The sequence below is a fragment of the Stegostoma tigrinum genome, chromosome 36 (genome assembly GCF_030684315.1).
Source record: "Stegostoma tigrinum isolate sSteTig4 chromosome 36, sSteTig4.hap1, whole genome shotgun sequence".
Lineage (NCBI taxonomy): Eukaryota > Metazoa > Chordata > Chondrichthyes > Orectolobiformes > Stegostomatidae > Stegostoma > Stegostoma tigrinum.
This window is the reverse complement of record NC_081389.1, coordinates 14,100,603-14,116,233: the sequence shown is the minus strand read 5'-3', so window position 1 is coordinate 14,116,233 and position 15,631 is coordinate 14,100,603. Positions and strand designations below refer to the sequence as shown.

General features: G+C 43.8%; 1 protein-coding gene across 1 annotated transcript in view; it reads right to left on the bottom strand.

The window, feature by feature from the left end:
• The window catches only part of hcn4 (hyperpolarization activated cyclic nucleotide-gated potassium channel 4), a 354,702-nt gene that overhangs the window by 70,658 nt on the left and 268,413 nt on the right, over positions 1 to 15,631 (bottom strand). The window contains exons 5-6 of the mRNA XM_048520718.1: positions 9,897 to 10,043; positions 4,017 to 4,257 (exon numbers count right to left, since the gene is read on the bottom strand). Of these exons, the coding sequence (XP_048376675.1) occupies positions 4,017 to 4,257; positions 9,897 to 10,043 (388 nt within the window). The remainder of the gene's footprint in view (positions 1 to 4,016; positions 4,258 to 9,896; positions 10,044 to 15,631) is intronic.

Genomic DNA, 15,631 nt, shown 5'->3' with positions numbered 1-15,631 from the left:
TATGTTGTTAAACTTGAAAGGTTTCAGAAAAGATTTATGAGGATGTTGCTGTGATTGGAGGGCTTGAGCTGTAGGGTGGGCCTGAATATGTTAGGGCTGTTTTCCCTGGAGCGTCAGAGGCAAAAGGATGGCCTTATAGAAATTTATAAAATCATGAGTGGAATGAATAGGGTAAGTAACCAAGATCTTTTTCCCAGGGCAGGGGAGCCCAAAGCTATAGGGGGATATGTTTAAGGCGAGACGGCAAAGAAGGGACCTAAAGGGCAATGTTTTCTTGTACAGGGTGGTGCATGTTTGGAATGAGCTGCAGTGAGGTGACCAGAACTATACACATACTCCAGCTGTGACTGGAGGGCTTCAGAGCGCCAAATGCTGGAAAATGGGATGAAATCAGTTTAGGATATCTGGTTGGCATTGACGAGTTGGATTTGTCTCCATGCTGAAGACCTCTATGGCTCTATGCAGGGATTGCTTAAAACAGAAATTAGAGGATCGAAGAGGGACATGAAAAGCCACTGCTGAGTAAAATAAAGGAAAATCTAAAGGTACTTTTGAAGTATATTGGGACAAGAGGTGTATCAGGCAAATAGTAGAGTTCGTTAGAGGTCAAAGCAGGCTGTGTGCAGAGTCATAATAAATAGGTGAGTTTCAAATGAATACTATGCACCTGCAATCACCATCACGAATCACAGAATTGTACTGTCGTCCAGTACAGAAGATCCATTGTGTCTATGCCAGAACCTGAAGGAGCTATCCAGCTTGTCCCAATCTCCAGCTCTGTCTTTGTTGTCATCAAAATTCATCACTTTCAAATATACATGCAGCTCTCTTTTGAAATTTCATGTGGAATCGGCTTTCACCGTAGTTCCAGGTATTACAGGGCAATTCCTAGCAACCCTCTGAGCAAAGAAATTTCTCATCTTCCTTGTAAGCCTATTGCTGACAAAGAAGGACCATGTAGATATAGAAGTCAGAAAAGGTTACTGTAATACATTTGAACAAATTTTCATTGAGAGGGAGGAGGTATTAATGGTTCTAGTGGGTTTAAATTCGGATAAGTACCCAGGTCTAGGTGAAATCTATCCCAGGCTGCTGTGGGACACAAGGGAGAAGATTGCATTCTGATCACAGGAGAGACGGACAGCTAATGTGGTACCATTATTCAAGGGGGAGGTATGGATGAACCATAGAACAATGGACTAGTGTGTTGAACATCGGTGGTAAGGAAGATTTTCAAATAAAATCTGAAACTCAGAATTAATCCCCATTGAAAAAGTAAAGATTAGTTGAAGATCATCAACATGGCTTTGACTGGGTAAAGGTATATTTGACAGGATTGACTGAGATTTTCAAGGAGGTGACAGCACAATGAGGTTTGCTTCTCGCCAGAGATTGCAGCAGCTCAAGAAGGGGTCTCACCAACACCTTCTCCAGGGCAATTAACAATAGGCAATAAATGCTGGCCTAGGCCTGGACATCAATTCCAATATCTCTTTAACATGTACAAGAAATGTGGTTCAGTATCAAATTCTGATCCATAAGTCTGTCCCGACATGGTAGAATGTTGTATGGCATTAAAGGTGCTATAGAAAAGTAGGTTTAGTGTTATTGTGTCTGGAGGTCATGATAATATTATCCTTTAATTTCCTGTCTAGCAAATGGACAAGTTCATGAGCCACTATTTTTCTAGCATATTGTATTCCACTGAAAAAGCACAGTGAGAAGTCCTTCAATGGTCAGAGTTTCATCCCAACCCTTTGAGTGACAGATGTAAGCCTAATATGTGTAATACTCTTATACTGTAAACTTAACTCCTTTTCTCAGCACACCACTCTGCCTGAGAACATGTTCGGACAAAGCTGCAGCTGTAGAAATGATTATAATTCACACATGGTAATAAAAGCTGACTCCTTTGCCACTGTCTGTTAATTGGACTGGCACAAACTGCTGGCTTTCTCGAAGAAATCCATGGGCGCATCTTCAGAAACCGGGTGAGATGGGAAGGCTAATGGGTTGTGAGCAGCGATGCAGTTGGCTGAAGAGTATTTAGGTACGTCAGGTGGGGAATAGCTGCATGGAAAGGAAACTGTACAGGACTAAACCATGGAGAAGGGAAAGGTAGGATTGAAAAACCAAAGAGAGGGGATGGTTGCAATATAATTGGGTGGCATGGCGGTTTAGTGGTTAGCACTGTTGCCTCAATGCACCAGTGACATGGGTTCAAATCCACTCTCAGGTCGAGATTGTGTGTTCTCCCTTGTCTGCATGTGTTTCCTCTGGGTACTCTGGTTTCCTCCCACAGTCCAAAGACATTAAGATTTGGTTGATTGTTACGCTAAAATTACCCATAGTGTGCAGGCAAATGCAGGACAGCGGCATGGGCCTGGGTGGGATGTTCATCGGAAGGCTGCTGTGACTCACAGGGCTGAATGGCCTGCTTCCATGCTGTAGGGGTTCTATGGTTCTATTCCAAATCCATTGAGAAGAAGTGTTACCATTGGAGGATCAAAGCAGAGAGTTGGGGAGACATAGCAGTAAAATTTTTGGGGAAAGGAAGAGCAACTTAAAATGTAAAGAGGAAAGGTAAGAATTAGGTCAACACACTGATTAGAAGCTGAGTTCAACCAGGGAGCAGTTAGGGAGTAATGGAATGGAGTCGCAATACAGAACAGTAGGTGCACTAATATTAATTAACTTTAAATTTAAAGGATCACTCTGTCAGGGGATTACTTAATACAAACTGAATGTGGAACAGTCCTGATGGTAGCCTCTTTCTCAAGAGCTAGAGCACAAGCACATTTTGGCCACCAAGTCCTTTGTTTCTCCCTGTTTACCCCCACCCTCGCTTATTTTCTAGCTTCACTGTTTTAACTATTCCTTTATCCAGCTCATGATTGGGTCCTGTTGGATTTGTGAAGAAACCATCAAGAATATCATCTCTGGCCTTTTAGGTTTCAGGAATGAGATGGTTTGCTGTTCAATGCAAATTATCCTTCTGAAATTTGAAGTGAGCAGATGCAGATCAACCTTTGGTGACAAGACTGTGTCAGGAGGTCTTCTATGCAGTCTGTCATGTCCTTGTCTCTGAGACAGAAGCTCTGGGTTAGAAATCCAACCTCAGGTTTTAATGGCTAAGTTTATTAACTTGTAAATCCTTCTCTTGCATGCCAATGGCAGGCAAATTCCTGGTTAACCATGTGATGGAAAGAGTGTTGGAGACCCTATCATCACTATCCATCGCTCCAGTCCTCAAGGCACAAGTAAAAAGTGCATTTTGGATGCCCTGAGTGAAATCACCGCAACACTGTCTACCTTTGTAAGCACACAGGTGTAGATCTTGCTTTCGTGTGGCAGTGCAACATAGTTTGCGGTAACACTCATTTGATTTCTCCAAACTGACTTCAATGCAAGCAAAAGCCACAGAGTGTGAAAGTGTCTGCAAATTCATCAGCACTGTCCCACAAAGTTGATATTGACTCAAGCCCATTCCTTAAGCCAGGAATTCTGTATTTCAACGTAGTCTAATCGTACAGAACTTGAGTTTTGCTGAAAAGAACAATATTTTGCGAAAGTTTTCCACCTTCTTCTCATCAGGATAAATGTAAGAATGCTAAATTTCAAATGATGACAACAAGTTATACTTAAGGAGAGAAAATATGCTGATTAAGTTGTTACTTCTTTCTCTGTGGTATTGCTTATGGCTAAACAGAATCGACTTGTCAATCAATTAGCACTCTTTACCCCAGTAAGGACATAAGAAATAGGAGCAGGAGTAGGTCATTCTAGCCCATTCAGCCCAGCCATTATATAAGATCATAGCTGATCTGCCCCAGCCCTCAACTCCTCTTTTGTGGCTGCAAAGTGCTGTGATTACTGAAACTTTGGCATTTTTGCACTTGTCCTCTCAGCAACAAGTCTCTCTTTTCAATGATGCTTCTGTATTTGTCGAGGGGTTCATGGCCTATTCTCTTTCCACAGTCTCATTAAATTCTTGCGTCAAGTAACGATATTCTCACCTCCAAAGTAGGATCCATCAGACAGTTTGGTCTCCTTGTTGCCTTTCGTAAGGACACTGACAATCCCATGCTGGATAAAATACATCTTCTTTCCTATAGTCCCCTCACGGATAATGTAGTCCCCAGGTTGGAAGACCTCGAACAGCAACTTAGTCAGCATGGATGTGACAAAGTTAGGATCTGCATTGGCAAAGAGAGGCATGGAGGCCACCAGCTTCCTGCAGTTGAAGTTTATTATTTCCTGTCAAAAAGAAATGAAAGCAGAAAAACAATGAAGTGTATTACACTTCAGGACCAGGCAAGATCTCACCTGCAATATGTGAACGATACAGGAAGCTTTTCTTAAAAAAAAAGTTAATGGAATTTTTAAAAATTGCTATATTTTCTTCTTTCTCTCTTTTGGCCCCGGTTTCATTCTTATTATGCACCGTTATAAAATATGGAGTTTATAAGTAACCGAGATCTCAAGTTACTGAGATCTGATTCTTCTATCCATTTTCTACTTGGCACAAGAAAAAACAGACTTCTTTCAAATTCAGATCTAAATGTAAACTGAAGAAAACCCTGGGAAAGGCAACATTCAAGGGGAGAGTGGGAGAAGGAGACATTCTAAGGGAATGAGTATTTTGGTGTTTAAAAAAAATTGAGCTTCAGGCCCAGTTTCTTCTGAAATGGTTGGCTGAGCAAAATCGGTACTTACTTACAAAAACTTTAGGACAGTGATTTGACTATTGCAGAGGAGGCCTGGATACAATCCAGAGAATGGGGAATAAATGTCTTTATCCCTCTTCCTAGAAATAGTGAAATTTGGTTCATAATTTATAGAGTCCCCTTAACAAGACATTTGCTGTCGACATACTGACTATCTGCTCCAACACAGCCCAGACCCCATCTTTGATCTTTGGGAGATAACATAATATTGTAAAAAATGTTATTCATTTTTTAAAATGTCATCTTTTACCCAAAAGACTCTGACTATGGGCTACATAGAGTTCCAAAGATGTCAGCACTTCTCTAACAAATCTTTAAACTGTACTGTCTTTGTAAATGAGCCTCAAGGATGAACAGAGAATCCTTGCAGTGCAGAAGGTGGCCATGCGGCCCATTGAGTCGACACCAACCATCCAAAGGACATCCCACCAGGACTAGCCCCCAAACTTATCACCACATTTTGCCATGGTTAATCCACTTAACCTGCATATCACTGAACACTACGGGCAATTTAGCGCGGCCAATCCACCTAACCTGCACATCTTTAGATTGTGGGAGGAAACCAGAGCACCCGACAGAAACCCACGCTGCCACAAGGAGAACATGCAAACTCCACACAGACAATCATGCATGGCTGGAGTTGAATCCAGGTCCCTAGTTCTGTGAAGTAGCAGTGCTAGCTGCTAAACACTCCATCTGAAGGTGTTGAAGCATTAGAAACCACACTGTAGGTGGCCTTATTCTAATCTTTCAGCGTTCACTGGATGCAAGAGTCATATTTCTGGATTGGAAAACTGCATGTGTCTGTCTGCTTTTTAAGAAGGTTGAAAGAGGAAAACCAAGCAATTGTGGAGCAGTCAGCCTAGCATCTGTGGTGGGAAAATTGCTGGTGTTTATAATCAAGGATAGGATAACTGAATGCATTGAACATTTTCATTTAATGAGAGAGACCCAATATGGATTCATGACAGGTAGGTCATGCCTGATAAACCTCATTGAATATTTTGAAGATGTGACTAAGGTAGTGGACAACAGAATGTCTATGCAAGATAACAAGGTGTAGAGCTGGATGAACACAACAGGCCAAGCAGCATCAGAGGAGCAGGAAGGCTGAAGTTTGGGGCCTAAACCCCTCTTCAGAGTTTTCTGAAGAAGGGCCTAGGCCCAAAACATCAACTTTTGTTCTCCTCTGTTGCTGCTTAGCCTGCTGTGTTCATCCAGCTCTACATATTGTTATCTCAGATTCTCCAGCATCTGCAGTTCCTACTCTCTCTGGAATGTCTACGCATGTTGTTTATGTGGATGTCCAGGCACTTCATAAAGCCCCACTTCAGAGACAGTTAGGGTAGAAGCCCACAGAATTGATGGCAAATTACTGACATGGCTGGGAAATTGGTTGAGTGGCAGATGACAGAAGGTAGGTGTAATGGGTACGTAGTCAAATTGGTCAGATGTGACCAATGGCACCCCACAGAGCTCTGTATTAAGTCCTCAATTATTCACATCGTTTATTAACAACTTGGATAATGGCATAGAAAGTCATTTATCCAAATTTGTTGATGACATAAAGTTAGGCAGCATTGTCGACAATGTAGATGATGGCATAAAATTACAAAGGGATATTGATAGATTAAATAAATGGGCAAAACTGTGACAGATGGAGTTTAATGTAAGTGTGAGGTTATCCACTTTGCAACAACAAAGGATAGATTGGGATATTTTCTGGATACAATGAAATTCAGTACAGTGGAGATCCAAAGAGACCTGGGGGTTCGGGTGCATCGATCTTTAAAATGTCACAAACATTTGCAGAAAATAATCAAGAAAGCAAATGGAATACTGGCCTTTATATCTAGAGTAGTAGAGTACAAGGATGCAGAAGTTATGCTGCAGTTATACAAATCCCTAGCTAGACCCCACATGGCTTGCTCTGAGCGGATATGAGCACCACACCTTTGACCTTGGAGTGGGTACTGCGTAGATTTACAAAAATTATACCTGGATTTAAATTGTGAGGAGTGATTTTAGAATTGAGGACTGTTTTCTGTAGAATAGAGAATGTTAAGGGGTGATCTGATTGAAGTCTTCAAGATTTTAACAGGGAAAGGCGGGATACAAAAAGTGAAACTATTTTCACCAGTCAGGAATTCTAGAACTAGAGAGCACAGCCTGAGCATTAGGGCCAGACCCTTCAGGAGAAATGTTGGGACTTCATAGAATCCCTACATTATCCCTGCACTTCCCATGGCTAACCCACTGAGCCTGCATGTTCCTGAACACTATGGGGCAATTTAGCATGGACAATCCACCTAACTCGCGTACTTTTGGACTGTGGGAGGAAACTGGAGCACCCAGAGGAATCCCAAACAGACACAGGGAGAACATATAAACCCCACACGGATAGTCACCCAAGGCTGGAATCAAACCTAGATCCCTGGAGCTGCGACTGAGCCATCATACCTGCACCCAAATGGTGTTTGGAACAGCAGTGGATGAAGGTTCAATTGTTAATTATAAATCTGAGATAGATAAAGTTTTGTTAAGCAAAGGTCTTAAGGGATACAGGTAAATGGCATGTAGTCACAGAGCTGCCGTAAACTCAATGAATGGCAGAACAAGCCCAAGCGGCTGAATGGCCTATTCATGTTCCCATGTTCTCACTACATTTCTAAGTGGATACATTTTGCAGGATCTCATTATTGGATAGTGATCACAAGTTGATTTTCTTACCCTTCCACTTGAGGCCAATTGGAACTGGTGTCAGGGGTTAGATCAAACCTGCTCTGCCCAGATATGCAGCTCCTCTACCAACTAGATTCCTCCCAGAACTAGGATCAGATGGTTGAACAATTTTAGAGCAGTTTCTTCCTTTCTAAGTCTGTCTCTTTTTTAAATTTTAAGACGGCAGGCTGGAAATCTACTCTAAGCCTAGCCTGCTGCTTTGGCAGCTGTTACAGCCTGGGAAGTGCGGCTGAAAGTGACTCCTTGGTGCAGTTTTCCTTCCTCTATCTACAGGGCCTCATAATGGTATGCAATTGAGATAGGATAGAATCAATACATGGTGGAAGCAGGCCATGTGGCCCCTCAAGGCCATGCTGACCCTTCGAAGAACCTCATACCCAGACCCACTCTTAACCTGCAACCCCACATTTCGCATAGCTAACTGGCACATTCCTGGGCATTTTAGCGTGGCCAATCCAACTAGCCTGCATAGCTTTGGATGGAAACCAGAGCACGCAGAGGAAACCCACGCAGACACGGGGAGAATGTGCAAGCTCAACACAGACAGTTGCCCGAGGGTGGAATCGAACTCCGGGCTCCCAGCACTGAGCTGAGAGGCAACAATGCTAACCACCGAGCCACGACGCCGCCCAATCTGTTGCTCCATTGGCATGGCATGGGACAATCACCCACATCCCAAAATCTGTGCCAACGGCTTGCTTCTGCTTCTTCCAAGCACCCACAGCATTTTGTTAAAGCCCAGTTCCTAAAATTAACATTTAAATTAACCACTTTTTGTTTGCTCTTAGTTGATTATGTGCATTTGAACAGCGATGGCATAATGGGGATGGCTTACCTGGAGGTATCAATGCGATCTGAGACAGCACAGCCCATACTGATTCACCCTCCAGGTCACCAAGACGAACTAGCTGCAATATTATTCTGGTTTCTGACAAAACTATGGAGCTCAGAAATGCCTTCAGGCTGCCTCATCCTCGCATGCCATCAGCATGTTTTAGTCACAATTTTCAAAAATAGCAATAAAACAATAACAAGTTCTGACATGAGAAGAGTAAATTCTTTTTTAAATGTAAAAGAGTCTGATATATAAAGTCAGGGAGGGAGTATTGATAATGTCAAGCCTGAGAAAAGGTTTCATCTCGATCAGATCAGAGGGGAAGAGACATGATTCATGCTCCCACATCATTCTGATGCTAATGCTTTTAGCTGAAAGGAGAAACACACACAGCAGAAGGAAAGTCTATAGTGTCTATTCTTTCCTTACTGAGATAAGGGCATTTCACTGCAGTAAGATATATTCTATTGAACAGTCCTTCCCTGTGGTAATGGTGTTTTACAGCGCCATGCCTAGTCAGTGTAAACATCAAAGTATTTCACCAGACATAAAAATATTGAAAATCGGTTAAACAAAATGAGAAGACTGCTTGGCTGGCAGTCGGTAGTAAGTCTTCTGGCTTTCCAAGTTGCGTAGCAAGATGGTGCAGTGCAAGGGCAGATGGCTAATGACTGACGAATGAGTATGGTAGCATGTGATGGAATCCTTTGCCACAGTTTGCAATGCTATACTCAGGCTTTGGGGCCATCAGAGATTAGAGTTCTGGAGGGAAACACCACCATCATAGAAAGGTAGTGCCTTTGTTTGTCTCGAGGAAGAAAGGTGATACCAACGGCAAAGATATAAAAGGGACTTAAAGGAAAACTTCTTCATGCAGAGGGTGGTGAGTGTATGGAATGAGCTGTCAGGGGAAATGGTGGAGGCTGGTACAATTACAACACTTAAAAGGCATCTGGATGGGTACATGAATAGAAAGGGTTTACAGAGATATGGGTCAAATGCTGGCAAAGCACGAGATTAATTTTGGATATCTGGACTGAAGGGTCTGTTTCTGTGCTGTATGACTCTCTGATTCCATAAATAGCTACTGCCAAACTCTTTATCCACAGGCACAATGGAAGCCCATAACTAATGAGGAAGAATTTACCACATTTTATAACTGGATCTTGGGGAATCCAACTCCACTGAAACTGAATACCTCGCGAATAAAGTGACTGCCAAACCTGCTTTACGAATTTTGATCTTGCAGAGTGACACCAACAGTGAGAGTTCAATTGCTACACAGGTTCATGTTACTATGAAGGGTTGGCCTTCTCAACCCCTTTCCTTGCCCAAGAGTGGTGACCATCAGGTTAAACTCACTATCTACTGGGGCTGTAGCCACTCTTGTAGCATGTGCCAAACTTACACTGCAGCCTCGAAAACAACCATGAGAAATGCAGTGGAAATCTACAAATGGTGGAAATTCAATCACCGACTAGCCTTGAAGCAAAACTGTCTGATCCCAGTTGACTGCAAACATGATGAGCCAGCGTTGATGAAAACATTTAAAATGTCACGAACCAAGAGTTTGCTATTCAATAACGCCTCACCTCACGTAGAGGATCGCTCAGTTCCCCAAGTATGTTCTCCTCATCAAACATCTTGCCCTGAAAGCGGTGCTCGTAATAATCATGGATTCGCTGGCGCATGTCGGCTGGCAATTTGTGGAAGGACATATACTGTTCCACTTGCTTGTACTGTGGAAGGGAGAAAGAAAAAGTGCAGTTACTGGACATTAAGCATCTTCAGGCAGTTGCCAGTGCAAAGACAAATAAAACTTTTAAAAGGCCTGTACTCTGTATCCAAATATATTGGTCATATTTGCAATGGCTAGACCAAAGAAACATAGTCAAACTAGCGACTTAAGGCCAGAACTCAGCAAATCCAACATTTAACCTTAGGTGAAACAGTGTAGAGCTGGAGGAACGCAGGGGGCCAGGCAGCACCAGAGGGACAGGAAAGCTGATGTTTTGGGTCAGGACCCTTCTTTAGAAGTAATAACACCTGTCTAATAACACCTGGGACCAAGTTTCTGCTAGAAGCAATCTGTACATCCACTTAACAAAGCAGCCATTTCTGAAGAAAGATCCAACTCGAAACATCAGCATTCCTGCCCTTCTGATGCTGTCTGGCCTGCTGTGCTCCTCTAACTCCACGCTGCCTTATCTCTGACTCCAGCATCCGCAGCTCTTACTATCTCCAACCTTTAACCTTGTCATTGCCAATAATGAAGTTCCAACAGGAAGGCAATAAAACCCAATAAACTTGTATGGTTGCACTGTGCAAGCCACAGGGTCTCCCTGACTTCTGGCAGTTGATGAAAACTTTGCCTCTGGAATGACTTGGCCTCTATTTATGTGGCAGATACACACAAGTGCTCATGCCCTATCACTGACTTGCGCGGAATTTGTCAACAGTTGGACAGAATTGTACGCGCACACGCATCCAGATACAAGCACATGTTTTAAACTTAGAAAGTTACAGCTCTGCTTTCTGCCGGAGGGTTGAAAAACATCATAGCCCAGCGGGAGTTTCTATGCATCACTTAGTCTGACGTTGATGGATGAAGCCTGTCCACAACCAGAAAAGGCTCTTTCTCAGGTCTTAAAGCGACACCTGAAATGCAAAGGTGGCAGTGCTGAAAAGTAAATGATCTATTCAGTGTGGAGTTATCAACATAAATACTTTCACAGCACTCTGGCTGGCCTCAACATGCAAACTGCATACCAACGTATGAACTAGGTGCAGTGTTTGCTCTGCCACTGGGTAAGGCTGTGACTATTCTGACTGGGGACTCAAAACCACTTTCTTGTTTATCACCCTTTGACACCCATATTGGTCAAGAATTGATGCAGCCCAGCCTTAAAAATATTCAATGGCCCCTCCTCCACTGCTCTTTGGGGGAAGTGAGACCCCGAGATTCATGATGATTTAAGTGCAATAAGTTATCATCAGAGCCATAAATGGAAGCCTCTCTCCTCTATTCTTATTCCCCTTCTTGTCAAGGAGATGAGATAAAATTACTTCTCTCAAAGGGTCATGACTCTGTGGAATTCACTACTGCAGAATGCGTTGGATATTGGGATATTGAATAAATTGAAGGAGGAGGTTGGCGGATTTTTAGTTAGTAATGCATTGAACAGCGTGGGCAGGAAAGTGGGTTAGAGATCAAGATGAGATCAGCCATCAATGTATGAAATGGCGAAGCAGGCTTGAGGGGCTGAAGGGGCCTACTCCTGTTCCTAGTTCTTATGCCCTTATGTCACAAGACAGCAGACAAGGGTCCTGAGCTAGTTTTATGGCCACAGACAGAGCAGCATTGTTTAAATCGATCATCTATAATTATTAACTACTTGTTGTTATCGCGGTCAGTATCAATGGAGCATCATTGTCTCAAGCAATTCAAGAGTGTTAAGGCCAACTGATGTGTGCAGCTGTCAACATGAAGAAAATATTCAGAGCACAATACGTGCAACATTGGTTGCATTTCAAAGCCAAGAACTGGCAGATTGACACTCAGAAATAGAACTGGCACAGGCACAGCCTGGGCCTCCTAAAAAACTACATTGATGCCACACGCAGACTGGAGGAACAACACCTCATTCTCCACCTTGGGAGCCTACAGCCCGATGACCTAAACGTGGAATCTACCAGTTTCAAAATCTCCCCACCCTGGCCTCATCCCATGTTCAACCCTAGATAACAAAGTGTCGAGATGGATGAGCACAGCAGGCCAAGCAGCATCTTAGAAGCACAAAAGCTGATGCTTTGGGCCTAGACCCTTCATCCGAAAAGCTTTTCTGATGAAGGGTCTAGGCCCGAAACATCAGCTTGTGCGCTCCTAAGATGCTGCTGCTTGGCCTGTTGCGTTCATCCAGCTCCACACTTTGTTATCTCGGATTCCCAGCGTCTGCAATTCCCATTATCCCATGTTCAACCCTTCCTCTTATCCCAGCCTTGTTGACCTGACACAACCTGTCCATCTTTTTCCTCACCTATCTGCCCCACCCTTCCCACTGACCAATCCCCATGCCCCTACCTGCATCCACCTATTGCCATCCCACCCATTATTTCCCAGCTCCCTTCCCCCTCCCCAGATCTGATGAAGGGTCTCAGTCTGAAGCATCAACCTTCCTGCTCCTCTGGTGCTGCCTGACCTGCTGGGCTCCTTCAGCTCCACACTGTATTGACTCAGACTCCAGCATTTGCAGTTCCTGCTATCACTGGTACAGGCACAATGGGCCAAATAGCCTCTTCTGTGCTGTAACACTCTGTGAATCCCTAAAACTGTGCCCTCTAGCTTTATAATCTCCCAAAAGGGGAAACTTCCTTTTAGCATTTAGCATGAAGTATTTTGAGATATTTCTGGACAAATGTAGCTTTTCTTGAACAAGCGCATTTTTTAACTCGAGGTTAAGATTCGTCAATGTATAATCATTGGTAAAGCAGGCTCTTGTGGTACAGTCATAGTGTCTTGCCTTCTGGCTAACAAATTCCAGTTTCAAGTCCCACCTGTCACAGAGATCAGTCATACTCTGTCCTAATAATTTTTTCTTTTAATTCATTCATGGGATGAAGGCATCAAAGAGAAGGCTAGCATTTCCTATGCATTCCTAATTGCCCAGAGCGCAGTTAAGTCTGAGGATTGCACATACCTCAAATCTCTAACTGTTAGCCCTACTTGTGCTTCTGTTGCCAACTTGTTTGGTTGGCTTTGTTTCATTTTGTGTTTGGAAGCTTTGTAAATTCCTGGCCCTGCTATAATGGCTCACAGAAGGACAAATCCTAACGCAGTAAAGCTACACTCATCAGCAATGTGAGGTATCTGTAAATTAATGAGAACTTGATTGCAAACTGTGACTACTGTACTATAAAAAAGAAGCATTCCAAACAAAGATAGTAGGGACCGCCAATGCTGGAGAATCTGAGATAACACAGTGTGAAGCGGGGTGAACACAGCAGGCCAAACAGCATCAGAGGAGCAGGAAAGTTGACATTTTGGGTCGAGCCCCTTCTTCAGAAAATTTCACACCTTGTTATCTAGGCATTCCACACAAAATTGGGTTATCTGCCATAGCCCACTTATCCTTTGTTTTTTAGTTCAGACTCTATAGGAAAATGCAGAAACCATCTTCAGGTCAGAAGCCAAAGTAAAGATGACCATTGGCTCATTATTACTCAGTAGTCTATTAGCATAGTGACAGAAAATGTGTTTCTTGGATTTACACAGGTGCTAGTACCTATTGCCAGATCTGTTGGACCTCTTACTGTGATGCAGTTCTGACAGAAGCATCACATTTGAAGGTATTATGGAAATATATTATCAATGCACAACCTCAAACTTGTTCATCTGTAGATTGGGAAGCTAAATATATTTCATGCCTGCCTCCACAATTTGGCATACATTCAGAAGTAAGATGGAGCATGCAAGCTTCATACTCTTAGCTCACATGTCATGATACAGTGATGATGTCCATTAACATGTTTCGTGACAGTATACTGACATACTTTTTCACTTAAAAGCCCAATCAATATCACCATAAAGGCCTCACATCCTTGACCTCACCTGAGGTATGGTGACCCGCAGGTCAAAGCACCATCAGCTATCTCTCTCTAATCAGAGAGCATACCTATAATCTACTAGGACAAAGGCAAATTTAATTTACTCTTAAAAGTACTGAATTAACTCCATGGAGGGCTGGTATTCCATCACCAAGTCACCTTTTATTTACAGGTGGAAAGTCTTGAATCTGGCAGAGCCTCATCAGGGACAGTGCCAAGAGTGTCAGAATCTCTGATACTCCTGTTTATTTCTGTCAGCCAGAGCTCTCTGATCAAAGAACTCATATTCTATGACAACACAGCATTGAGTTGGAGGAGCACAGCAGGCCAGGCAGCATCAGAGGAGCAGGATAGTCGACGTTCCAGGTCGGGACCCTTCTTCAGAAAAGGGGGAGGGGAAGGGGAGTTGAGAAATAATTAGAGAGAGCAGGGGTGGGACTGGAGAAGGTAGGTAGGATGGTGATTGGTGAGTGCAGGTACACAGTGGTGGGGATTGGTCAGTGGGGTGGGAGGAGCGGATAGGTGGGAGAGAAGATGGACAGGCTCTATCAGGTCAACGAGGTAGGGATGAGACAGACGGTTGGTCATGGGATGAGGCCGGGGGTGGGGAGATTTTGAAACTGGGTAATGTCCACATTGAGACCATCGGGTTGTAGGCTCCCAAGGCAGAATATGAAGTGCTGATCCTCCAGTTTCCAAGTGACATCATTGTGACACTGGAAGAGGCCCAGGGTGGACATGTCACCCAGGGAGTGGGAGTGGGAGTTGAAATGGCTAATGATTGGAAGGTGTTGTCATTTGTTGCAAACCAGCTGGTGCTGTACAAAGTGGTCTCCAAGCCTCTGCTTGGTCTCACCGATGTAGAGGAGGTCACATTGGGAACAGTGGATACAATAGACCACACTGACAGATGTGCCAGTGAACCTGTGTTTAATGTGGAAGGTTTTCTTGGGGTCAGGATGGGTGTTGCGGGGGGGGGGCGGAGAGTGGGTGGAGAGCAGGTGTAGCACCTCTTGTGGTTGCAGGGAAAGGTGCCGGAAGTGATGGGGCTAGTGGAGTGTGTGGAGCAGATGAAGGAGTCATGGAGAGAGCAGTCCCTATGGAAGGCAGATGCGGTGGGGAGGTAAATATATCATTGGTTGTGGGTTCGGATTGCAGGTGGCAGAAGTGGCAGAGAATGATATGTTGAATCAGGAGGTAGTGGGTGATATGTGAGGACAAGAGGGATTCTGTCTTTGTTTTTGTGGCGGAGAGGGGATGTGAGGGCAGAGGTGCAGGAGATGTGGTGAAGAGCATTTTCGACACTGAAGGGGGCAAGTTGTGTTCCTTGAAATAAGAGAATATCTGGGATGTTCGGGAGTGAAATGTCTCATCTTGGGAGCTGACGCAGCAGAGGCGGAGGAATTGGGTGCAGGGGTTCTTGCAGGAGGGTGGGTGAGAGCAGGTGTAGTCTAGGTAGCTGTGGGAGTCAGTGGGCTTGAAATAGCTATCGGTTTCAAGACAGTCAACAGAGATGGAGACAGAGAGGTCCACGAAGGAGAGAGAGGTATCAGAGATGGTCCAAGTGAATTTGAGGTTGGGGTGGAAAGTGTTAGGAAAGTTGATAAACTGTTCAAGTTCCTTGTGGGAGCATGAGGCGGTGCTGATACAGTCTTCATTGTAGCAGAGGAAGAGGTGGGGAATAGTGCCAGTGTAGCTGTGGAAGAGGAACTATTCCATATAT